The sequence below is a fragment of the Ostrea edulis genome, chromosome 9 (genome assembly GCF_947568905.1).
Source record: "Ostrea edulis chromosome 9, xbOstEdul1.1, whole genome shotgun sequence".
Taxonomy (NCBI): Eukaryota; Metazoa; Mollusca; class Bivalvia; order Ostreida; family Ostreidae; genus Ostrea; species Ostrea edulis.
In genome coordinates this window covers 43,361,331-43,389,083 of record NC_079172.1, presented here as the reverse complement: position 1 = coordinate 43,389,083, position 27,753 = coordinate 43,361,331, and the positions used below count along the sequence as shown (strand labels likewise).

The following is a 27,753-nucleotide window of genomic DNA, read 5'->3' as shown; positions in this document are numbered from 1 at the left end:
TGACTAAAACATAATTTTTATTTACAAACATCTTGTAATTAAATCTGTTTGGCACACATCATCATCTGCACATGAGATAATTAAGGAGGGATGTTTATTGGAATGGAGGAAGTGAATACAATGCTCCCTCAATATACTGCCAACTTTTGTTTGGGCAATAAAGAGGAGGTGGCTATATAACAAATTCCCCATTACTGATCATTCGCTGAGCAGAAATTCAGTTATATAATTCATTTGAGCTGCATTCTGTATAAACATTTAGACGATCTTGAGTTTTATTCAGTAATTATTAGTAATTAACCTGACCATATACCATGTCCAGCCCGTCATGCTTTTGACATTCCGGTGTGATTACCGATGTCAGAGTATTGGGTAACTGGCATTATATTATCAAGGGTAAAAATTTGACCACTCATTAGTGGAAATCGGAAACATATGGCTATTCTGGCATTATGTGGTGTGGGCATTATAAAGGGTGTGTTAACAAGGGGATAAATCTGCATGTCCTTTAGGATTTTCAGGCAATAAGCGGAGGTGGCATTATAAAGGGGAGAGAGGCGTGGGCATATATTGAGGCATCTTCACAAGTCGAGGGTTATTGATTCATTACCTCGCACTAACCCTTGACATCAGTGGCTATATAAAAGTTGGGCTCATTCTGATTGTTTCCACAAAAGAGTGGGAACCAATGAGAATGCGGTTCTATTTATAACAACACGAAACGAGAGATTCAAATAAAAACACGTGTATTGATACCTACAGTTATGGCTATTTCAATCATTTAAGCAATATTGTCTTAAGCAAAAAGGTTTCCAAACTTGATCTACTATCAATAAACGTAATTAGTGGTGTGAATATTACAATTGCGCGTATTTATCAATACAGCAGTATGAGATCGCGTCATTTCTATCCATGTACACCATAACAAGATGCAGTGATTTCATTGGATGTTTTATTTATAGTAAATTACGTAATGGTCTAATGTGCCCACCTTTTAAATAGCGACTGATGTCAAGGGTTATTGCGAGGTAACGAATCAATAACCCTTGACTTGTGAAGATGATATTGAGGGAGCATTGTATGCAGTAAAGATAGGACAAGGTGCACACTTCTCATCCTGTAAACTGAGATGCAATAGGAGTACTATAATGCTAGGAAAAAATATACAACATTTAAAACAATACACAAACCAGAAACAGCGGTGGATCCATGAAAAAATCTATAGCATTAACAGTAAACAAACTAGAACCAGTGGTGGATCCATAAAAAATCTATTAATAACACTTAAAACAGTACACAAACTGGAACCAGTGGTGGATCCATAAAAAATCTATAACATTAACAGTACACAAACCAGAAACAGTGGTGGATCCAAAAATGTTTGAAAAGGGGAGCATGGTAAAAGGCTGGAGTCTGTTCTGAAGCCCCCAGTGGCCCATGGCAAAGCACTACCTGGTGAGAGCATGGAAAGGGGGGGGGGGGTGCAGGAGAAAACCTCTGTGGCTACTGAGTTCTGACAAAATAAAACATACAGTAATTATATGATTTAGTATATTTGGACATATTTCTATAAAATATGGGATATTTGTCATTATAATAATTTTAATGATTGCTTCACATTATTTAAACAAGATGTGTTTGTGAAACACAAATGCCCCTGATAATGGTCAATTCCAAAGATGACCAAGGTCACAATGACAAATATCTTGGTACCAGTAGAAAGATCTTGTCACAAGAAATGCTCATGTGCAGTATGAAAGCTCTAATATTTACCATTTAGAAGTTATGACCATTGCAATGTCAATTGTTTTTAAAAGTAGGTCAAATGTCAAGGTCAAAAGGTTTAGTACTCATGGAAAGGTCTTGTCACAAGGAATACTCATGTGAAATATCAAACCTCTAGCACTTACTGTTCAAAAGTTATTGGCAAGGTTAAAGTTTCAGACAGGATGACAGGACAAAAACAATATGCCCCTGATCTTAGGGGCATAAAAATGGGGCATGTTTGGGTTTGTGTGTACTGTGCACCCAGCACTAACAAAATTTAATTATAATGAATTTGTGGTTCAATATTTCCATATAAAAATATACCAGTTTAGTATGCTATAATCTACAGATGTACAAATGCTTTACTGAGCCATGGATAGCATATATATATACACACTGTATATACATATATAAGATAAGATAAGTTTATTCCAATTTTGGGCCCAGAGGGAATAACAGTAAGACAGTTTATAAAGAAGGAAATTCAAAAAAGAAAGAAAGTTTACAACATTAACTACAGGTTACATAGACTGCAAACTGCATGTGGATGCAGCATGTTGGGGAAACAAGTACATACATATATGAATTGCTAATCATGTGTATACACAAGTAAATGGACAGTATCAGTATTATACCAACATATGAATAATAAACTATAATGATTTTTGCAGTTTTAAAGCATCACTTCTTTTTCTGAAAGTTTGCACTAAATATTCACTCAATTTGACAATTACTGGTTTGTCTTCATTAATCATCAACCAAGTAAATTTGTCCTTATTTGTTAGATAGATAAATTTTTTGTTGAGCTTGTATATACCATTAAAAAACATATTTCTCTCTTCAACATAGAATGGACAATCAGTAAGGAAATGAAATTCATCTTCTACACAATTAAGGTTACATAATTCACAAATTCTTTTGTTTCTTTCTAAAGAATCTTCTGGCCAGAATTGGTTTTTGTAAATTCATATCTTCCTCTTTCAATTCGAAGGTCATGTGCACTAATTCGAAATCTACATAGAGTTTTTCTTAATTCTAGGGATTCTAAAAATATATAACTTTCCATAGTAAAGTTTTCTTTATACGAAAAATATGTTGTGGGTTTTCCTGATTTCTGACCATCTTCACGTCGTTTTGACCAGTATTAAAAGTAAAAATTGTTTCCGTACCTGATTCTTCATTTGTTTTTTAAAAATGAGAATTTGAGATTTGGGTACCAAAATGCCCATTTTTTCCTTAAAATAACTAATGTTTTTGTACCAACAATTTATAGTATGAATTCAGATTGATATTCTCTGTATAAGCACTGTATAACAGGGATGATTCTGGGCAGAGATTATTGCAATATTAGTACTTCTTTTACCGGCACCCAGTAGATGTTTACAAAACTTAATATTCAGGTTTTCTACCTCCCAATTTTGAAAGATATATATATATATATATATATATATATATATATATATACACATACACAAAGCACTAAAATGACCAACGACACGAACAACGAGATTGTCAAATTTTCGGGACGCCCCGTCCCTTCTTCAGGACAAACGAAAAGAATTACATAAAGTGGTCAATATCAACAGAGCATAATAACAAAAACTACATATAAATACATCTAGCACTACAACTACACTAATCTACAAACGTATTTACAACGCAGACTACATGTTTTTGGTCTTTAGGCTTGCCAATCAATGTTAAAAGTGGAGCGAATTAGGACATGCCTTATTCGTCCAAAGAGCTGATCCAAAATGTCCGAAAAGAAAAACAATAAACTTAATTAATCTCAAGTGGAACGAGTTAACTCAATAACGTTGACAAATAGTAAAGCTAACTCGTACCCAGAGAGATTCTATTTTAACCATGCATAATTTATAAAAGATAATAATATTAACAAATACAAAAAAATAAATAAATAAAAAATAAATAAATAAATGAAAATAAGCTAATTGTAAACGAAGTAAGAAATGAACAAAGTTTGAGAGAAAGATAATGTAAACAACAAGTTTGAATAAGTTAACAAAATGGACCAACTCCAAACAAAAACAAAGAATAAGCAGCCCAGGAAATTGAATCAACATCAGACATTCCCGTGCTGATCATGTCTAGGGTAGATGTGCAAAACACATAGAATCACGGAAACTGATAAATGGGTTTTACATGTAAGCAATCGGTTATGAAGTTCAAAGTAATTAAAAGGGATGGGCTGATTGTAAACAGAATTGAAAAGAAAAAAAAATGTGTTCAAAAATGGTCATAGTACCACTGTTAGGGAAAAAAGGTTGGATAGGGCTACGCTATTGCAGCTAATGTCTTTTATAAGTATCTTTTGAATTAAGTCCTCCTTCAAAGTAGAATGAAGACTATACAAAAATGGACGGTAATAGTTTATCTCTCGTGGGTAATTCTCTAATGCTTGATCAAATCAATGGCGTATTTTCATTTAAATGATCCCGATAGCGAGGTTCTGGCAGACGCAACTGAAGCTGCTTAAAAAACTTCCGTCTTTGTCTCTCTGTGCAATCAGTGCCTGGCCATTCCATTCGTTTAAGTCCCTGGTACTCTAAAGAGTCCATCACCGAATCCTCCACTCCCTTCTGCTGGATTATGGTGAATCCGGCCAGGGAATCCGACATACTTCGCAGGCTGGACTCAATAAATACTCTTAACATACTTGAATCCTGAGAATTTCTGTCCATGTCCAGAATGATTATTGCAGCTGATTGTCCCAAATTTTCACCAAAATGTGAAAAGACACCTGGAATGATAAATTTCATTGCTATAAGCATGTATACTCTGATGAAATGAAAGTGTTAATTGATATATTCTGAAATACGACAGATTCCGCTTGATCTGATTAGCTCTAAACCATCAAACATTTTCTACATATTCTAACATTGAAATAAACTTGCGTCGAAACTTGGACTTTAAGTATGAGATTTTCTTCAAGAAATTCTAGCCTGTAGTGCTGTATTGCAGTCAATGCACAGTTCATGACCTCAAACTAATTGCAACAGAATATTATAGAACTATTTTCATTAATGGTCTGATTTAGCCGTATTTGTGGTATACAACAAAACTCTTAAATTTGCAGTTGTTACATGTGTAGGCAAGACATACAAATATGAATTTATATTATCTTTGAAATCTCTAACAAATAGAATTCAAGCTATGCTTTTTTTAAAATTACCAACAGCCACTATATTCGACGCCATTGCTGAACTGGGTCATTTGCTATGCAAATGATATGTGGAAAAAGCTTGCCATAATCAGAAGAGGGAGAATAGATGATATTGTGTATTTTCAAAGATCTGTATCAGCATCTTTTTTGGGCGGGGGGATCTAGGGATGGGAATGGACAGGGACATCCACCTTTTCATACTCCCCTGTGTCTCTCCCTTTACCCCCCATCCCCCTCTCCTTTCACACCCCTCCCCTGTGTCTCTCCCTTCACATCCCTCTTCATTTTCTCCCCCCCCCCACACCTCCCTTTTACCCTGTGCATTCCCACAGTCATATATTTTAGATCTATCTTTGATTTCTGTGAAAATATAAGCATGAATCTACAAAGTTGCTTTCCCTTTTCAATACTAATTTCCATAGGAAACTTTTAATTATTTGACAATTACAACTTACACATTAAATAATGCATTTCCTTATCATCCCTGAACGTGACAGCTGATCACCAATTTTATCCTTTCAAACTGTTTTGACACCTATTAATGCAAATTTTGCAGCCATACACTGTAGAATGTTTCTCAGACATTTGATTATCATGTCATTCATGTCGCACATGGCAGCAATTCCTACACTCTCAGTAAGTTGACCTACCTTGACCGTAACCTGAGTCCACATGTTGACCTACCTTGACCATAACTTGAGTCCACATGTTGACCTACCTTGACCATAACTTGAGTCCACATGTTGACCTACCTTGACCATAACCTGAGTCCACATGTTGATCTACCTTGACGGTAACCTGAGTCCACATGTTGACCTACCTTGACCGTAACCTGAGTCCACTAGATTGGTGATCTTGTAACCCTCTTCCTCCAGCGTGCGAGTGATTTCCTCAGCAATGTTATCGTCTTCTTGTCTATTATTATCGTGAACTATCATTGCATGGTACAGATGCTCTTTCTCTGCAATCAAAATTCAAGTGAACATTATACTGTGGTTTCAACAATGAGCATTAAAGGACATAGTCTAACATCATCTATATTATCCTGCAATATTCATGCTTATCCAGGGAAGGAGATGATGAGCACTAGACCTAATCTGGTAATTGAATTGTCAATTTTTATTGTCGACTTACTCATTTTTGGCAAGCCTCCAAGCAGACCGCGTGATCTGAGGTAGAATGTCATCTGTGGTCCGTATGCCGTGTGGGCTGCTTTTGTTGCAGCCGTGACGACCACGATGAAAATTAGGCAGGGGACGACGATGATCAGGATCAGCTGTTTGTTTTGGATGTCTGCAGAGATTAAGAGATCCTGATCTAGATATTTATCGTGTTTTCACATTATTATTATATTATTGATACTACTAGTGGATGTCTGCAGAGATTAAGAGACCCTGATCTAGATATTTATTATATACCCATCAATGTATTGCTCTTTGATACTGTGGATTTCACAGCGTGTGATCCGGTTTTCCGGATCACCACACTGTGGTTTTCTGATTCCGTATCAGTATCCTCTGAAACTGATGATGTCACAATGCAACAATGCAACGTTATTTGTGGAAAATGTTGACCGCGTCACAAACAAACCTGCGTATACAAAACATAATTTCATGGTATGTCTGTGTTTTTGATAATTTGGATTACATTTATTATCTTATAAATGTGGATTTAAAATGCACAAGGGGATATATAATAAATTTATCATTACTACAGTAACTTGATCCGAAGAGTTGGATCACGTCTCGTTGACAGGCGCGGATCATTAGATCAAACTCGACGCTTCGCATCTCGTGTGATCTGATGATCCCCGCCTGTCAACTCGACGTGATCCGACTCTTCGGATCAAGTTACTGTAGTAATATGTTTTACGGCGTGACCGTGTTTGAGGGAGAAGCAAAAAAGTTTTGGCATTAGTATCTATATCCAAAACAGGACAAAAACAACTCGAAGTTAGCACGCGGACGGAGCTGTATCAAAGCATCCTGGACATTTGATCCGCCCATATATTGAACGCGGGAAATATAACGCAATTGATGTCAACAGTACATTGTGACGTCATATTCAGCGTTGTTATTTAGCAAATTTACAAACATAGCGTTTGAACCACAACAACAAACATGGCGTTAATGGTGGAGTGATTATATATGATTACGAAAATAAGATTTACATGCTTTTACGGATTTTATGTAACATCTCAGAACGACGTGAACTAGGGTAGACGAGATTCAAAATGGAGGAATACATGTCCTCGCGCTAATATTCGAATCGACGCCATTGGTACCAAACTTTTCAAGTTCCATAGGTATGGTTTAATTTTTCATTATTTTCCTATATTTCCCTTTTAAACATGTATATACGTGTTACCTATAGGGAGAGCTCCGCTCTCACGGCCCTTCGGGCCGTGAGAGGGCTTCGCCCTCTAATAATAGATATTTATTGTGTTTTCACATTATTATTATATTATTGATACTACTAGTGGATGTCTGCAGAGATTAAGAGATCCTGATCTAGATATTTATCGTGTTTTCACATTATTATAATATTATTGATACTACTAGTGGATGTCTGCAGAGTTTAAGAGACCCTAATCTAGATATTTATCGTGTTTTCACATTATTATAATATTATTGATACTACTAGTGGATGTCTGCAGAGATTAAGAGACCCTGATCTAGATATTCATTGTGATTTTATATGATTATATTATTGATACTAATTCACTTTCTATTCATAAACTCTCTTTATATTCAAGAATGTTCATCATTTATATACCCCAATCAATTCATACATACATATGGATAGGAGTTGAATTGCCTCAATATTCAATGATATACATGTACTACATTGAACAGATTTTGCATTCGTGAGATTCCCTACAATATTTGAGAGTGGGTATTTTGCAGGCTACAAATTTTGTGAATTTGTTGTTTTACATGTATATGCATGACACTATCTTTATTTGGATATAACCTTAATTACTACAATACGAATGTATCAATCTGACGTACTAATCATGAAATCTCTTCCCTGACCCTCTTTATTCAATCTAGTGTAGCTTTCAGATCTACATGTAATACAAAAAAATCAGATCTGCCACATTCCTCCCTCCTTAAAAATAAGCAAAACAATTTTTTGACCAAAAAAAAAAACTTGACAAGAGCCTCAGAGTAATATGTCATTTCAATAATGTTGTCCTCCTAAATACTTTGGTTCTATGACATTGAGGCCTTACATTCTATCAGGTTCTGGTATTTGTAATGTTTTTCTGACTTTCACCTCACAATCTATCATGGTATGGTATTTGTAATGTTTTTCTGACTTTCACCTCACAATCTATCAGGGTACAGTATTTGTAATGTTTTTCTGACTTTCACCTCACAATCTATCATGGTATGGTATTTGTAATGTTTTTCTGACTTTCACCTCACAATCTATCAGGGTACGGTATTTGTAATGTTTTTCTGACTTTCACCTCACAATCTATCAGGGTACGGTATTTGTAATGTTTTTCTGACTTTCACCTCACAATCTATCAGGGTACGGTATTTGTAATGTTTTTCTGACTTTCACCTCACAATCTATCAGGGTACGGTATTTGTAATGTTTTTCTGACTTTCACCCACTTGGGTGTTGACCATGAGTATATATAGATTAACTGAAAATATGGCAACATGGCACAGTGGTGTGGGGTGAGAGAGAGAGAGAGAGAGAGAGAGAGAGAGAGAGAGAGAGAGAGAGAGAGAGAGAGAGACTTACTTTTTTGCTGTAGTTTTACATTGTACTTTGGAGTATCAATGTCATAATCCGATATAATCCAACAGGAAAACTCAAGGTCAAAATCTGATTGTTGTACATTTAAAATTGTCAAATTTGTCTGCACAAGTGGATGGAGTTCCCTGAAAATATTATTGCGCAGTTTTTTATTGTTACATAATATGCAAAAGCAAGTACACAATATTGTACAGTTGAACTTTGATATCTCGAACAATGATTATCTCGAACACCATGTTAAAGTGAGTTTGAAGCCCCTGAATGGCATACATCTATGTATTTTAACCTCAATATCTCAAACCATCTGATATCTTGAAGTTTTTTCTCCAGGGGCCCCAATGAGTTCAGATAACAAGGTATCACTTTTTATCCTGCCTCTGATAAAAATCTTGAATTTTCATTGGCTGAGACCAATACTATATACAAATGCCCTTTACTTATCTAATATTGCCAATATGCCCCTTCCACGTGGTTTACTGACCACACATAGGTACTATGACATCATGAGAATACGTATACACCGTAACTAGAAATTAGTCAATGCATATTATGATGTCATAGGTAAGAACATTTTTAAAAATACTATTAACTTGTTTTTATCCCGTTGTTGTTGGTTTGAATGTTGTACATCTGATAAAATATCTTAATACACAATTTCCAAGTTGCCCAATAGTTATTTCCCTTTGTTGCACAGCGAAATGCAAAATATGCTATCGTATTCACGCAGAGTGGGTATACACAAATGCTTTTCCTGACATCAAACAGCCACCTGAACTGCAGGAAAACACAAATTTAGTAAGTTTTTGAGTATTACTAAATTTATGCTTTCATGACTTTTATCCTTATTTACATAGCTAGTCTATACTATATGGATATGGTTAGTTAGGGGCTACCACCGGAGTGTTCAATTAAATGTATACATCTTGTACCCACCCAAGCGTTCAACAGAATACTAAACGTACCTCCATCACGAAAGAGCTGATATCTCAGAAATTGCATATTTCAATAGAATGAATAATATGAATATGCCTTTAAAATCAGACAGGATAAATTCATTACGTAGACACTTAGAGGCCGGGGTATGTAATACAAAAATATATGGGGCCCTTGAAAAAAATAAATCATATTGGGCAAGGCGTACGTAAGCCGAGCCCAATATTTTTTTCAAGGATACACAATTACTCCAATGTAAAACTTTGAAACCCATTGCCCCCCTCCCAAAGTCAAGGATGTTATGATTTGAAAATTTGAATTCATTTAAATGTAAACAATTGCGGTTCTGCTCCTCAGGATGATTTTCCTTCCCTACAAAATATTGATGTTCTATAGAAACCTCTGCACACTTTCAAAACTGACCATAATCTAATCCTGGGGGTCGTACACAGTGAACAATCATGAATTTCACTCATACAATACAGAGCATGTTCAGGTACATTGGCTTCTGTCCTCGACAAAGTGTTACCTTGATCATTTCTTCACAAAATTTTGGCCATGGTTTGTAAGAACTGGTATTAGCCTACGAGGAAGCAATAATTTAAATCTGGAGAAATTTCAAAAATAATGATTCCATCTTATATTTATCTCCCTTTAACTGTAGATTGGGATAGACCAGGCCCCAGTTTCCCCAGAGAGCTAGTTTTGCATTCTCCTTCTCCCTGAAGGAAATGCGACTCCTCATGGGAAGAAACCTCAATGATGTGGCAAGTCCTCGATAATCTTTAAAAGTGAAAACTTAACAAGAGATGGCCAAATTTAGATCAGAAAGGTCATTTAAGTTCTCGATACAGGTGAGCTAAATATGTAAAGTACATGGGACAAGCTATTACTAAATCTAGCAGAACTTATGTTCAAGAAATAGATTTCATTTCACTTTCGAAAATGCGACACTTCACGGTGGCATACTTCAGGAAGCGCACTTAATCTGAAGTATCCTAGTGTGAAGTGTTGCAGTTCATGATGCCCTCATGTATGTTCAAAACTGAAATTTATTTCTTACATTTACATTCTACTTTAATTTCCATCAGAATTCCAAGTCGTTAAAATAGTCGTACTATTTTTAATCAAGATTTACATGCCCATTGTTTACTGCACTGCAAAGCATTCAAGGAATTGGCTTTGATTACAATCTATAGAGATATCAAAGGCAAAAACATTGGAAATGTAAATATAGGATTATGATGTTCTTTCCGGTACCTGTTGAATGTGGTAATAATATAACGTTTATCGATTTGCCGGACATCAGTAGTCCCAATGTACCATTCGACCCCTCGCAGGTAGCTATTTTTACAACCAAAATCCGCCGCACATTGGAACGTGACATTCTGACCTACATTCGCTTCTGTATCATGGGGCGGAATGGGTTGTGGTTTTGTTCTGTCTTCACACTCTATAAAAAACAACTGTATGTTTACTTTTCTACAGACAACATGCGAGATGTAAGCTAGCAACAAGGTAAATAGGCAAAATCAATCGGATTAATTGAAATGTGATTGGCTCCAATATCTGCTCTGTATTGTGCCATATTATACAAAGCCAGGATCAAAGATATGTTTTACCATATATACTCGCCTATAAGTCGGATATTTGGGAGTTCAAATTGGTCCAAAACTCTACATCCGACTTATAGGAGAGTCCTATAAAGATTAGCATTTTTCTGGACAGCGTAATGTATAGTATTTTTTAAACAACTTCATACTCCAACGATTACCATGATTAAAATTGACAGGAAATATTATATTATTCATGTATTCTAGGATTATATGCATAAAGTACAAGTATTTACATATTTTAATGATTTCATTCATCTTAGGTGTATATTATTGAAATTGATTTGTTGAGAAAATGAATAAATATCAGCGCATTTTACAAAATATTATTTGAAACAGGGGTGAAAACGTTTAGAGCATTGATCTGAAATTGTCAACTGATTCTTGAAAAAAGTTATACCGACTTATAAGCGGGTCAATCGCAAATCCTTCCAAAACAGCCCACAATATATAGTGAGTATATACGATAAATTGGTTTAAATCAATGTGTACAGGTATCATACAGGAGTACCAAAAACTGTATATAATATGTCCATCACAATCATTGTATCACACAGCTAGAATTCTAATGTACAAAGCGTTCCAATGACTACTGACAAGCATTCGTAGAAATTCGAACCTTTTTGTCCCTTAACTGTCAGGGTTATAGAAAATCTACAAGATATGCCCAATCATAATATATTGCATAGTTCTGCATAAAGAATTTTCAGACAGATGGACTTGCAGTCTTTTAAAGTCCAGCAGGGTTTTGATTTTGTTCTTAATGTTGCACTAAAATTGCAATTTTTTGTGCTACATGAGGCAAAGTCTTCTATTTCTAACACCACAACATTTTTGCATATACCCTAAATTCTTGAAAATAAACCACCATGAGGTTTATTTTACATTTTGGAAAGAAATTGGGGGCTTATTTTACAATTGTCTTATTTTCAACTTGCAGCTTTAATTATCAATTGGCAAAAAAATTACAGTCAGTAACTGAAATGAAAGAAAGAATTGTGTTAAATTTCATTTGAAAATATCAAATTAAAAAACTAAGGTATGAATCTTTATTTTAAAATGATTTTTACAAATAGAATGAAAAAGAAATGAGATTTTCATTCAAATAACTCACAAGAAATCGCTTAAAGTAAACCTGGCTAAGTATTTTGAAATAGGGGGTTAATTATTTTCAAAAAGTCCAAAGCAGCTAATTTTCAAGGTTTTAGGGAATATCCTATAGTTTTCATTGATTGCAATATTGTAACATGTGGTTCTTTCATCTCTAAAGGTGCAGTACACGTACTCACTACACTGTGATTTATGTGTTTACCATATACTAATAAATCCTCCACATGTGATATGCTGCGGCCGGTGCTAGAATTATAAGCAACACACATATATGATCCGTTATCGGTACTAAAAACAGACTTCAAAATCATCAGGGTCTGGTTGCTGAAAGACGGTATTGGGCAGTCTGCATTATGATCACATTGTTGGTGTAGAAAGGGAAACGGAATCCAGGAGTTGTTGGTATGGATGTTCTTGAAATACCATCTGAGGGAACTGAAGCCCGAGACACAGCAGTCTAATCTGATGAATTGTCGAGCTCTCACACTGTCTAGGTCTGTCAAATTCTTTGTAAAATGCAGATAGTCTACCAAATAAAATGAGAGAGAAATCAGATTTCATATTCATATTTCTTGGAAGGAAAAGTAGTTATTTCTTATTCTAAATATGATATTACAAAACATGAGGCCCGAAGGGCCATAAACTGTGCTCCCAAACCTTACTTAATCAGTCAGAATCACGGGCATTACATGTGTTAATATGAAGTGAATATATTTCTGACAGATTAGATGGCAGATCGATTTTGAGTAATTTGTTTCCAAAATGATTTCTTAGTACATAACATTTAAACGTTACATCATTCAATGACAACAAAACTTGCATTTAAAATTCAAAAATGTGCAAGACTAAATCATGTATTATATACTAACAACAAAGAAAATAACAGGAGAAAACAGAGTTTAACGTAAACGTAATGTTTTGCCGTTATAATTTATATTCATTATGTAAGCTGCACTGTAATTTTCATGCTTTTCCAATGATACAAATATAGGGAGGAATCTTCTAAGAGCATAATAATGCACAGCTTGGAAAAAAAAAACTTTTTTAAAATTTAAACCACACATGCACAATTTAAACCTGAGAAGGAAGTCAATTTACTCTCTTAAAATATTATAAAGGTTACTATGTTGCCCTAGCGGCCCAATTTTTCTAATAATAGATACAATTTATATATCATATTCAATTGTTTTATTTCATCTAAGATATGCTCTCAGAACTAAACTTTCAGATGCTAATTTTCCTGTTAGAAATTACTCCTAATGAAAATATTCCTAGAGAGAGTCAGAATTATTATTGATAGAGAGATAGAACATTGAATGAATGTCTCCATGAGATTGTACAAGTGACAAATAAGCTGCCTCGGAGATGACAATAATTATAACTGAGCCAGGTTTCATTCCATGATGCCATTCTAATTATGCAACTATGTCCAGGCAAGCCCAAACCAAGAATTATTTTAATCAATTATCAATAATAAAAAGTATGAATTTGTAGGACTTTATAGGTAGTTATACACAGAAACAGTAAATAAATGATAATTAAAACAATGTTTGTACATGTATTTGCAAGTTTTTTGTAATGTGTTCCACAATTATGCTTAATTTTATGCTATACACAAAGGTGAATATTTGGGAGGTTAAATAATAAAGCTAACTGCTCTTTCCATACCGAATTTGCTAAAAACTAGGAATAATTTGTTATATGGATATTACAGCAAATTAAGATATAACAGGATGGGAGAAAATGCAATGGACCAGACCGGGATTCAAATCTGAGCCCCTTGAGTCTCTTGTCAGGTGCTCTTCCAACTGAACTATCTGACCATTGGTGATCAAACCCAGCTGACCACTACATTCTTCCCACCTTAAATGTCTTCATATCTTGAAGACATCAACCCAGGATCTTTCACCTCTGTGCAGGTATTTTCACCTGTCAGTTCCAGGGGCTGGTCTAAAACACAAAATATGTAACAGTAAGGGAGAAAATGGATGCAGTGGACCGGACCGGGCTCCTGAATCGCTAGTCAGGTGCTCTACCAGCTGAGCTATCTGGCCATCAACTATTGGACCTGTCTGACCCCTACACACACACACACATATATAAATATATATATATAATATACATGTATCGAAGTCTAAGTGTCCCCACCCTGTAACCAAGTTTTATTGTAACTTCATCTCTATCACAATGAGATACATGCCTCACACTTCCATGTAGCTGCAGAACTGTAGCTCTCTGAAAAAATAGTATATGTTCCATCCCAATATTTTTTCAGAGAGTCCCAATATTTTTTCAGAGAGCTACAGTTCTGCAGCTAACTTCCATGCAGGGTAGCATGGCCCACTGTGACATCTGAGAGACCTAGTGCATTGAATGATCATCTATTTACTTGCTGATCAGAAGATGAATCAGTATCGGTTATTGAAATACTAGTTATTGCACAGTCCTATACAGTCAGTATCTTGTTTGTGACGTTGACCTTCTAACCACTTATACATGTATGCTGGATATGAAATCATTCAGGTTAAAATATCTATAGACAGAGAGACACAGCGATGACTAATCTATTGACTCAGTATCATACCTCTGACTGGTGGATTGCAGTCAATCGCTGCGACAACAACAGTGTATGTCAGCATCATGGTCATCAAGACGTTTAGAAAAAGCCTGCTGTTATTAAACTTAGACATGTTGATGGTACACGTGCTCCTCTTCTAACAACAAAACAACAAACTATCATTAATTAGATAACACAATAATCTGATAAAAATTCACTGTCATCTCCAAACTGTCAATTCAGCTTTGGGGCTCTTGACTGGATTTAAGATAATGTGTAATATGCTTTAGCATATCCCATCGAGTGAAACGGGAGTTTCAAGTGTTCTCAATAATATTACAGTGTCCATACGAAACATTTGAGGATCTCTTCAATAACTACATGTATGTACAGTGATGTATCACATGTACTTTACACATGTAAATAATTGCACAACTGCTATGCAATTGAGAAGAGAAAAGGCAATTTAAGGGAGATAAAAAAAAAATAGGGAGAGGGGGAATTAAAATCTACAAAAAGGACTGGGGGAGGGATAAATGGAACCAGGGGTGGGAGCCTGTCCACCCCTCTCTGTATGTGGTACAATAATACCATATAAACCTGCTCTGTGTTTTTGTGATATATTCATATATTATGTATTATACTGAATACCATGTTTTCCTGGTACATGTGTATACCTTTAATTTTTCTCTGCATATTCTTGAAGCACTAGATTTTACAGGGCCTATGGAACATGATTACTAAATGCCACAAAAACTTGTGATTCGATCTACCAGTATTACAGAGGTGTGACCATCACAAACACACTGCTGAAGACTCATGCTCAGCTGACATCATTTCTGTTCTGCAATCTTTCATGTTTTTATAGCATATAAATTAATAAATATTTAAAATGCAATTTTTCATCCTTTTCCCCCCTAGCTATCATCTGAACCTGCAACATATTTCAGAGAATTATTTTTGATGGAGTCGAAAATATTCTTTCTTCTTAATTCCCATGTCAGGACAGAATGACCCATTTAGCAGCATATGGGATATATCATAGGCAGAAATCAACTGAGCTTTTATTAACACCTAAATTTACTAATGGTATACTGTCGTGAAGGTCAACAACACACCTTTATTTCTAAACCTTTTGTTGTTTTTAAATCTGGCCTCCATCACAGTCACATGAAGTGTGGATAGCTTGTATACATCTTATGTTCATACCTCCCCCCTTCTAGAATGAAATTATTTTTTATTCAAAATGTTATTTGACCCCACCGATTACCTCATACATGTAAGTGAAATGACCACTTGTGAGATACTAATATACATATATTAATATACATATATTAGTATCTCACAAATGGTCATCTCAAAAGCTTACATAAGGAAGAAACTGACTATTCAGAATGACTTATGAGAGTGATCAGTAGGGATGAAAAAACATATTTTGGATAAATTATTGGTTCTGTATAAAAATAATTTCATTCTAGAAGGGGGAGGGGATGTACATAAGATCTATAAAAATACAAATATTTATTGGCACAATTACAATAATTATTGGCAAAGACCCATTGAACATCATTAAATAATGTTTACATAATTTTTATGTAGTCGTAAGCAGATGACTTCTGTATTCAAAACAGTCTCTAATAAATTTTACAGCAATTTTTAGAACTTTATGTATATCACTGTTAAAATATATTTGTAACATGTATCTTTTATTGTCCAGAGTATCCACACTTCAGGTGCCTGTGGTCAGAATGACCAATTAATATCAACATATGGGACATATAGGCAGAAATCAAGTGAGCTTTTATCAACACCTAAATTTACTTGGTACTGTCATGAAGGTTGACACTACACCTTTATATTTCTATACCTTTTGTTGTTGTTTTTAAATCTGGCCTCATTGAATTCTTTCTCTCACAGAATGGACAGCTAGTTTTCGAACTTTGTGATTTTGATACAACTTATGGTATTAAAGTATCTCGAGTTCAAATCTGCCAGTCTTTTGTTCATATGCATCGTCGGAAACGCTTCATTCCTCTCTCCGTGGGTTTCCGACGATGGTTCATATGTATTTAAATATTTTTGAAAATCATGTTTTTATCCAAATTTGCATATTTTCTGCCTTTTTGGCATATACTTATTATATATCATCATATCTTTTATGATGAAATCAATTCGTACTGATTTGAGAGTGTAATGAGCCACCTTAACATTTAACGTTTACATGGTTAATATATACGATGTTTAAATACGTCATACATAATTATCAATTGACAGTTAGTGACAGTACCTATGCGATGCACAAGAATTATATATTTGTATCCTCCTGCCCTTATATTATCTACATAGCCGCCTACTATATTATATTTTGCTACTTACCGAAAATTCACGAAAATGAAAGTAGCCTAGGAAATCCTTGTTCGCTCCAAATTATTTAACAAACCCAAACCCAGCCTTTTTGATCAACAAATACAGAGATATTATTGACACATTGAACGAATTTGACAGAATATTGAGAAATGCTGATTCCTATACTATACATGTAGAGGAGTAATCTTACTGCTGGATATCCCGAGGCCGAGGTGAAGGTAACATTTTGGGGAAAACCTTGTGTAAAGAGTGTGGGGGGTGGGTGTAAATGTAGTCCGGGACATATGTCCCGGGACATATGTCCCGCGATGTCCGATATTGATATTCGCCGATTTAACGTTTTATGTTAGATTTTCGTTAAATATCTTACTAAATGTGTTTTAAGACAATCACCAAGTGTCTTCATTGTGAATTTGATGCATGAAAATTCCCTAATTATTTGATAAATGACTTTTATTTATTCTTTTGGGTGTAAAAGTAGTCCCGAAAATTTTACGAATAAAACGCATTTCCGGTTTTTGTTTTCGCCTTGTTTATGCACAAAACATTTATAACCTTTACGTAGTGTGTCCTGTTGATAATCATAAGACACCCTTATTTCTAGTCATTTTGTTTGATTAAACAAATTAATCTGATAAACGGTTTTTAAACCCACCTTTCCCTCGGGATATCGCAGCTAATACTTATCATTTCCATTAGTGGAACTCTTCAAATTAAAGGCACGTAAAGTCGTGCTACCGGGACAAAATAATGTAAATACATTACTTAGGCATACGTAATATGAATTATGGTATCGAATACATATTATAACCGACTGCAAACCACACCACTGATTAAAATTCTAAAGTCAAATTTAGGAATTGATTATTCTTAAAAGAAAACAGACGATATCAAACTATGTGAGGGAGAGAAGCTACTAAATTTGCCAAATCTGACCGTACCGATATAAAGCATCAATCGCAAGAAGAACTGTGAGGAGAAAAACTTATATGCACATCCAACACAAGAAATTTTCTTGTAATTAATGTGAGTAATATGTTTTTAAAGTTATTCTGTCAGACTATGAAGATATTCTATTTTATCATACAATTAGGACAGGTTCATATGGCATGGACTTTGTAATCGTAGACGTACCCCCCCCCACCCCCCCACCCCCGGTCAATCTCCATATATTAGAACAAGTTATATACATTTATATGCCAAACTGCATTTTTTAAAGACGTTTATAACACTAATTAACACACCTAATACATTTCCAAACTGCATCTAAGCTAATTTGAAAATTACAAAATATTGATGGACTTGGATGTCCAGAGAACATCGTTGTTTGGAATTTTTAAAATAGGTGTGGTGGAGTTTAAAAAACATGTAATATCTTTAATAAGATGGTGTTAGAATATTTGAAAAATGCAGTTTGACTAAAGGTAATTTTATTTAAAAATACACCATGTATTTTAACTCTTAACAAATGGGGTGGGGGTGCTATGTACGTTTCGTTCCGTTTATGTCCCAGTAATCTCGCACTTGCTCGCGAGATTTGTGCATTTTCTTACCAATGACGCACAAGAGTCATCAAAGCGCGATAACTCTAACGAGCTGGTAATGAGAAGTATTGGGATATTAATTTAAAAACCGGACTGAGATGAAAACATTAAATCCGCATTCAGGTAAGGGCTGGCAATACGGCGGTATTTATCATTAATATTTATAATATAATATATCACTTCGTTACAAACTCAAAATAATCTAGCAACAATGCTAATGTACATGTATTTCATAGAAGTTAAATGTAATGTAATTTATATATAATATCGTGGAAGGATCAATAATTGAACAACTATTGCATGGCGGTTTTTGGCCGTAAGTTAATAAGACATGTAAAGAATGTCTCATTTAATTACGTTGTCCAGTTCTTGCTACCTATAACTGGAAAATCAACAAGCATATTGTTCATACATTTTAATTTTCAATATTGGTGGGGGGGGGGGGGGGGGGGAATTCGGCACCCAATGACGTTAAAGAATTTGGCCATTCAATTTCAATGCTCACCATTTTCATATGTGTGTATCTGCATTATAATTGATTTTGGTTGATTTAGAGAAATGGTGGTCGCCAACCTTTGTCTTACAAAGTAAAACAGGGTTATCAATTTACTTCTCATCGTTAAATCATGTGCGCGCTTCTGCATTTGAATAATTATTTTAGATGATCATTAATCTTGATAGCAGCGCTCATTTAATGTCAATAATTAGTAAAACCATGTATATTGATTAATAGTAATGCTAGAATTTAGTATTTACCTTACACACTTTTAATAATATTGAAGAGAAAATTTCAAATATTTATATTCATATTCGCTTCAAAATGATACATGTAAATATATTCCATAGAGAGGACAGCTGAATATTCAACAAGACATATCTTTTCATTATTTATTGACCTATTATTACTCATAATATTTTGAATATACCAATTATAATCAAACTTTCTTATTAAACGTACTCTTTAAAACACTTGCCTAGCTATTCATAAAACGGGTTCAAACTGTCACCTTGTTCCGGTTTTATTTTTACACTCTGTCGTATCGGATCAACCATCGAAGCGATGTCCCATAGAAAGAAGGACGAGCATTCATATAACAAGTGGAATATTTAATAAATCTTTTTGTTGTGATATAAAACAATATCCAAGCAAAATCAACAGACAAATAAAACACATTAAAACTTTATTTTAATTATGGACAAGGCAGAAACAAAAACCGGAAATGCGCTTTCTTCGTAAAATTTTCGGGACTACTTTTACACCCAAAAGAATAAATAAAAGTCATTTATTAAATAATTAGGGAATTTTCATACACCAAATTCACAATGAAGACACTTGGTGTTGTCTTAAAACACATTTAGTAAGATATTTAACGAAAAACTAACATAAAACGTTAAATCGGCGAATATCAATATTGGACATCACGGGACATATGTCCCGGGACATATGTCCCGGACTACATTTACACCCACCCGAGTGTGGGATGGGGAAAATTCGTGTCCTACAAAATGTCAATTAAAAAGGAAATCGACTGAATTCTCATGCATAACTGGGTGGAGAGATACCAAATATTTATTTCTGCTTCAGGTTTCACAAGCTTGAGATTAGATAAACTAACAATAGAAAACACATTGCTGTGACGTCTTGCCTTTGTGTTCACCTGTAGCAGTCCGATAAAGTGGGATAATGAAATACAGTTCTTTATACATGTAATTTGTAAAATTATCAGGTTGCATTTTAAAAACAGAAATAAATACGTGCAGAAGAAAATCAAATCCCCACTATTACATTCTGAATCGGCGCAACATTGTTAAATTAAAATCAATTTTAGGATGTTAAATAACGATTTAATTCGTATCCATAATTACATGTAATTCTGATAAAGAATCTACCCTAACATAACCATGTGACTGTGCAAAATTATGATGCTTAACATTTCACTAACTTTGTTTGTAAACATAAGAGTCGAGTCTATGTTTACAAACCACAGATATTGCTTTTATATCATCCTGGCATTCACTTCAGAAGGTTCAAATTTTGCTGTCAACATTAAATGAGTTATATTTTTAATATTTAACTTAAAAAATGAAAAATATTTTCCCCAACAGACGTGAATCAATCACAAAATGCAACTAATCAACCATTAAAGATGGTACATTTGCACTAACATAAACGTAGATCTATGTCCTTGGATTTTTGTGCGATATCTGCGATTTATTTCAATTTGATTTGATGTCATTTAAAGGGGCATGGACAGATCGGTAAAGTTGGCTACTAGTAACCAGCTACTAGTAACTGGCTACTTAAAAAGAGAAAAGTTGGTTACTAGTAGCCAGCTACTTGAACCAGAAAAGGTTAGCTACTAGTAGTCAGTTACTAGTAGCCAGCTACTAAAGGTAAGAAAAGTTAGCTACTGGTAGCCAGCTACTATAAAATATAAAAGTTATAATTACTGATAGCTCGCTACCAGATAAAGGTTAATGAGTTTGAAAATTATTATCTATCAGATTTATTTCTAAAGAGGACGAGGAGTCGTATGAAATTTCATGCTCAATTATCCCCAATTACATAACGTTGCAATGCAAAATACGAATACACTTTTTTAACTGAGTGTTTACTTTAAAAGTGATACGGATTAAATTCAGACCTTCAATCATTTGATATACCATCCATTTTGAGATATCTGCTACTTTTACAATTTGATTCGAGTTACCCTGAAATTCCAACATAAGTGTGATTACCGTAAGAAACTTTATGTTTGTATTAGATATCTGACGAATTTACGACTATACATATGACAAGAAGTGATAGATGGTGTTTTGGTACGCCATGAATTTTCAGATATCGTTCTTTAGGAAGTCAGTTACTTATACATTTTGATTACCGGTAAAATGAAATTTCAAGATCCGTGTGAATACCATAAGGAAGTCCGTGTTTATATCATATATTTAACTAACTTCCAACGATACGTATGGCGAGTAGTGATATTGGGGGTATCGTGATATATCATAAATTTTCAGATATCACGCTTAAGGAAGTCAGCTACTTGTACCTTTTGATGGCAGGTAAACTGAAATTTTAAGTTTTTCACAAATATCTTAAGGAACTCTGAGTTCGTATTAGATATCTGACTAATATACAATTATCAAAGTGAAGAAGAGTGATATTAGGTATCTTGGCATGCCATAAATTTCCAGATATCACGCTTAAGGAAGTTAGCTACTTATACCTTTTGATTCCTGGTATCCTGAAATTTCAAGTTTTTCAAAAAATCTTAAAAAACTCTGTTTCATGTTACATATAATCAAAAAGTATAAGTAGCACACTTCCCTAAGGGTGATATCTGATAGTTCATGACATACCGAGATACCTAGTACTACTGCACTTCACATGGATAGTTGTAAACTAGTAAGATATCTAATACAAACAAGGAGTTCTTTAAGATATTTATGAAAAACTTGAAATTTCAGATTACCTGCAATCAAAGGGTATAAGTAGTTGACTTCCTTAAGCGTGATATCTCAAAATTAATGGCTTATCAAGATACCCAATACCATTCCACTTCACATGGATAGTTGTAAATTAGTCAGATATCTAATACAAACAAGGCGTTCTTTAAGATATTTATGAAAAACTTGAAATTTCATGTTACCTCCAATCAAAAGGTATAAGTAGCTGACTTCCTTAAGGGTGATATCTGAAAATTGTTGGCATATCAAGATACCTAATATCACACCTCTTCACGTGGATAGTTGTTAATTAGTCAGATATCTAATACAAACAAGGCGTTCTTTAAGATATTTATGAAAAACTTGAAATTTCAGGTTACCAGGAATCAAAAGGTATAAGTAGCTGACTTCCTTAAGCGTGATATCTAAAAATTGATGGCATATCAAGATACCTAATATCAGATTTTGTCATATGTACATTGGTAAATTAATCAGATATATAAAACAAATACGGAGCTCCTTAAAATATTTTCTAAAATCTTTAATTTTCAAATTACCTGCAATCAAACGGTATAAGTAGCTGACTTCCTTAAGCGTGATATCTCAAAATTAATGGCATATAAAGATACCTAGTACCACTCCACTTCACATGGATAGTTGTTAACTAGTCAGATATCTAATACAAGCATAGAGTTCTTTAAGATATTTATGAAAAACTTGAAATTTCAGGATACCAGGAATCAAAAGGTACAAGTAGCTGACTTCATTAAGCGTGATATATGGATAATTATGGCATATCAAGATACCTAATATCACTCTTCTTCACTTTGATAATTGTAAATTGGTTAGATATCTAATACAAACTCAAGAGTTCCTTTAAATAATGGTCGAAAACTTGAAATTTCATGTTACCTGCAATCAAAAGGTATAAGTAGCTGACTTCCTTAAGGGTGATATCTGAAAATTGATGACATATCACGATACACAATATCACTATTCGCCATACGTATCGTTGGAAGTTAGTTAAATATATTAGATAAACACGGAGTTCCTTAAGGTATTCACACGGATCTTGAAATTTCATTGTACCGATAATCAAAATGTATAAGTAACTGATTTCCTCAAGAACGATATCTGAAAATTCGTGGCGTACCAAAACACCATCTATCACTTCTTGTCATATGTATAGTCGTAAATTCGTCAGATATCTAATACAAACATAAAGTCAAACATAAAGTTTCTTACGGTATTCACACTTATGTTGAAATTTCAGGGTAACTCGAATCAAATTGTAAAAGTAGCAGATATCTCAAAATGGATGGTATATCAAATGATTGAAGGTCTGAATTCAATCTGCATCACTTTTAAAGTAAACACTCAGTTGAAAAAGTGTATTCGTATTTTGCATTGCAACGTTATGTAATTGGGGATAATTGAGCATGAAATTTCATACGACTCCTCGTCCTCTTTAGAAATAAATCTGATAGATAATAATTTTCAAACTCATTAACCTTTATCTGGTTGCGAGCTATCAGTAATTATAACTATCAGTAATTATAACTTTTATATTTTGTTAGTAGCTGGCTACGAGTAGCTAACTTTTCTTACTTTTAGTAGCTGGCTACTAGTAACTGGCTACTAGTAGCTAACTTTTCCTGGTTCAAGTAGCTGGCTACTAGTAGCCAACTTTTCTTATTTTAAGTAGCCAGTTACTAGTAGCTGGTTACTAGTAGCCAACTTTACCGATCTGGGCATGGACACGATTTGAGCTGAAAATTTTCAAATCTTAATTTTCCATTTTTGTTTAGAATGCATAAGTAATGTATTTCCAATGGTCAGCAAAAAATTTTAATGTCAGTTGTCGAGGTAAAGTGTACATGGGAGACACAGAGCTCACAATTCTGTGTTATGTAAACAAGGCTTGTGCCATGTTTTTTGTTTACATAAACTAAATATACCAGTAAAAGTCCGTCTAACATAATTAGATAGTTTCTAGTGTTTAGCACATCTCATTTTGTTTAAACATGCTATTTTCTATAGCAATCTATATACATGTAAACAAAAACATGACACAGGCCTTGTTTACATAACAACGAATTGTGAATGCTGTGTCTCACCTGTACTTATAGCTCAACAACTGATATTCAAACTTTGGATGACCATTACAAATACTTTCGTTAAGCATTGTGAACAATAAAAATGGAAAAATAAAATTTTCAGCTCAATCGTGTCCATGTTCTTTAATAACCGTAAAAGACCTTGGGTTTTCATGCCTCGTGTTATGTTGAGCTCTTCCACTTGTTCAGACACTTGATTTCAATAAAAAAAAACAACTGGTCCCTGTTAGTACAATGCCATTGAGGCATGTACTTATTAAGATACAATGAAGTGTTGTGTGTATGTAGGCCACTGCGTGTATATCTACTTTGTGAGGAAGGCGTTTTAGAGTTTAATTGTAAATTTCAATACAAGAAAACAACATGCATGTACATTATAGTTATGTGCATGTATAAGATGCAAGTTGATTACTGCAACATAGTTACTATGCTTGTACTACATGAATATGTGTTTTGTGTGTTTATTGTGCAGATGGCTAACTCTCTGTTCATCATGCAGTGCAATTGTCTTTGTTTTCCTTTGTCATGTGCTTCTGTGATTTTGGACTTTGTCAATGTACATCATTATGCTCCTCTGGGGGCCCAAATTGGTTGAATAAATATTCTATTATATAGTCAATTATCACCAATAGTCTTTTAAAACTAGTTTATCATTTAACCAGATCATGAAACATTGAATGATGCAATAATTATTTTGTTAGTATTCTTGCATCCATCTAAAATATCAGTTTCCAGTTCCAAAAACAGTATTTTAAGGCTATTCAAATTAAAAGTACTTATGGTGAAATATATAGCAAGATCACAGGTGCTTGGCTTCAGGACACCCCCCCCCCCTCCCGAATACCCTGCACGAGTTGATTTAAAGCTGTATGGTCCGAATTACAAACATTTTTTCCATCTCGTAAAAACGTTATTAAAGCATCTCACGTATATAGTTATGAGGCTGTACGACTTATCATAAATTATTTACCTATTTTAACCCAAATTATTTGATTTTAAATCGATGTTTACAAATAACCGCGTCACTGACAGTCATGTGAGCAGTTCAAACTTTCAGACCATCGGTGGTCTTATCTATGTAAAGCTGTGTATTTTGTTATAACAGTACCGTACCATAAATTTAATAGAAATAAAAATATCAAATACCTCTTAGTAATTCGTTGTTTTACGCCCTTTCAGCCTTAAAACTAGACAGTTGCGTATTAGTCAATACATCATGTTGGGATTCCCCTGACGCGCGTGGGTCTATTATGAGTCTATTATGGGATGATTTATATACATATGCATGTACTGTATGTAGCCACTATATTTACTTTCTAAATAATATTCGCACTGTTTTCTTTTACATGCAGATGTTTTCAAGCATGTAATTAAGGGAAAGTTAATAACTTTATAAAGTAATTATTCTGCTTTAAAGTAATTATGTACAGAAATAATACATGAACATCGGGTCATGCAGCTTTGATTATTTTTTAGTTGAAAATCTCTCTAAAGCATGTCAACAGTGTCTTAAATACCTCAAAAGTCCAAAAAAAAACCCACCAACCCCCCCCCCCCCAAAAAAAAACAAACAACAAAAACAACAAAACAACAACAACAACAACAACAAAACCCAAACTTAAAAAAAAAAAAAAAAAAAAAACCCTCAAAATAAGCCCCTTTTAAAAATTACCCTCGTTGGATATTATAACAGAACTGTTCTGTTATAATATCCATCGAGGGTAATTTTGGGTCCTGAACCCAAGCACCTGTGAGCAAGATATCATTAAATCATCACTTATTTCAGTTTTATCATGAGAAGCGATTAACAGCTTTTAATTAATAGCAGTCCGCCTTCTCCTTTGAGTCAGTAAACACTCCCACAGTTTTTGTTTTGCAATCGTCTGCAAACTCTCACAAAGACCTAGGTACGTTAAAACAGCTTTTTTGGTCCGTATTGTACGTTGTCAATATAAATTAACAAGGTTCAATTCTATTTTTAGATGATGTATATTAAACTGTCGGATTAACCAATTTACCTTTATATTGGCATTATTATTGCATATTTATGATTTTATAAGCGACAGGAACATTTCATTTGTACACATTTATAGAGATTAAGACAAGATTTGGTGTATAACTGTGCATGTAGCCGGTCTAGTACTGCATTTTATTCGGTCCGGTTGCTGTTTGCATTTCAATGACCCGAACTGGATTTGCTCATAAACTGATATTTTTAGATTGTAATTATTATATCATTGTGGTCGCTAAAACAATAACAAGTACATTAAGTTGTGATTAATTTTTTTATATCACTGTACATGTATGTACAATTCGTTGCTATGCGCTACATAGCGATCCGCCTGTGCACAAACGTCAAAATCAGACGCCTGTTTAGATATAAAAATAAAAATAAATGAAATTGGCCACAGCCAACGGCCAGAACGAAACATGCACAATTACTTCTTTTAAAGATAAGCTATCTCTAGTTTACTGCTTTTTGTGGCCGATGTATGTGGCCACATGGAATTTTCTCCTAAAAGGTAGAAAAAGTGAAGAAAATCGTCCATTTCCCGGATTCCGGATAGGTTTGAATAGTACTCAACATTACCAGAGACCTAGATCCGCCGATATGTTTGTATATATAAATACTAGGGATCATCAACTTCATATACATCAATGATTTGTATCGATAATTGTTCTTCATTTTTGAAGTATTTTACAGGGCCTAGTTATGATAACAAACGTACCTAGCTCTTAGGACATGGCGCCAGGATTGAGAGTTGCACCCAAGTTCTTTGAAAAAGAGAAAGAAATTGTTTCATCTCTAGGAGTATTGTTCCATCTAACTATTCTAATTATTCAGTCCGTGGGGATCCGAGTCAGAATAAGTTCTCAGTACCCCTTACTTGTCGTAAGAGGCGACTGAATGGGTCGGTCCTTCGGATGATCCCGCAAAACCCGAGGCCCCGTCTCACACCAGGTGTGGCACGATAATGATCCCCCCCTCTCTCTCTCTCTCCCCCCCCCCCCCCCTGTGTCTTTTGAGTTTGCATACACAAAGTGTCTTTGCTTTGGTCAAACATCCTAAGTTTGAATATGATAACACTTAAATCATTTGGAAATTTTTAAAACTAATAATCGACCAATGCAAATATTTGATAACATGAATAAAGCTGATGTCTAAAGATTTCATTTTAATTGATACTTTCCTTATACTAACCACCTCTGACCTGAACAAATAGTTAAAAGCATGTCGGCGGAACTGCCATAGCTTTTTATAATTTGAAATACTATTCACAGCTAACATGCCACTCGAATATCCATACCCTATGCGCCGATCTTACCACTTGTAAGCTTT

At 34.4% G+C, this 27,753-nt stretch overlaps 2 protein-coding genes across 4 annotated transcripts in view; one reads left to right on the top strand and one right to left on the bottom strand.

Annotated features, from left to right (window-relative positions):
* On the bottom strand, positions 1 to 27,099 carry LOC125658372 (uncharacterized). 3 transcript variants are annotated; one of them, XM_048889612.2, is made up of 8 exons: positions 25,560 to 27,099; positions 14,966 to 15,095; positions 12,584 to 12,907; positions 10,919 to 11,111; positions 8,711 to 8,850; positions 6,086 to 6,244; positions 5,772 to 5,912; positions 1 to 4,528 (listed from the first exon to the last, which is right to left on the bottom strand). In XM_048889612.2, the coding sequence occupies exons 2-8, from the start codon at positions 15,069 to 15,071 to the stop codon at positions 4,191 to 4,193; spliced, it is 1,401 nt and encodes a 466-aa protein (XP_048745569.2). In that variant the 5' UTR covers positions 15,072 to 15,095; positions 25,560 to 27,099; the 3' UTR covers positions 1 to 4,190. The 3 variants fall into 3 exon arrangements, with proteins under 3 accessions (XP_048745569.2, XP_048745566.2, XP_048745568.2); XM_048889609.2 differs by lacking the exon at positions 25,560 to 27,099 and adding an exon at positions 17,496 to 17,684; XM_048889611.2 differs by lacking the exon at positions 25,560 to 27,099 and adding an exon at positions 17,315 to 17,320.
* Positions 18,917 to 27,753, top strand: part of LOC125657858 (methanethiol oxidase-like) — a 52,853-nt gene continuing 44,016 nt past the window's right edge. Inside the window, exon 1 of the mRNA XM_056149309.1 lies at positions 18,917 to 18,972. Coding sequence (XP_056005284.1) covers positions 18,948 to 18,972 — 25 coding nt within the window. The 5' untranslated portion in view covers positions 18,917 to 18,947. The remainder of the gene's footprint in view (positions 18,973 to 27,753) is intronic.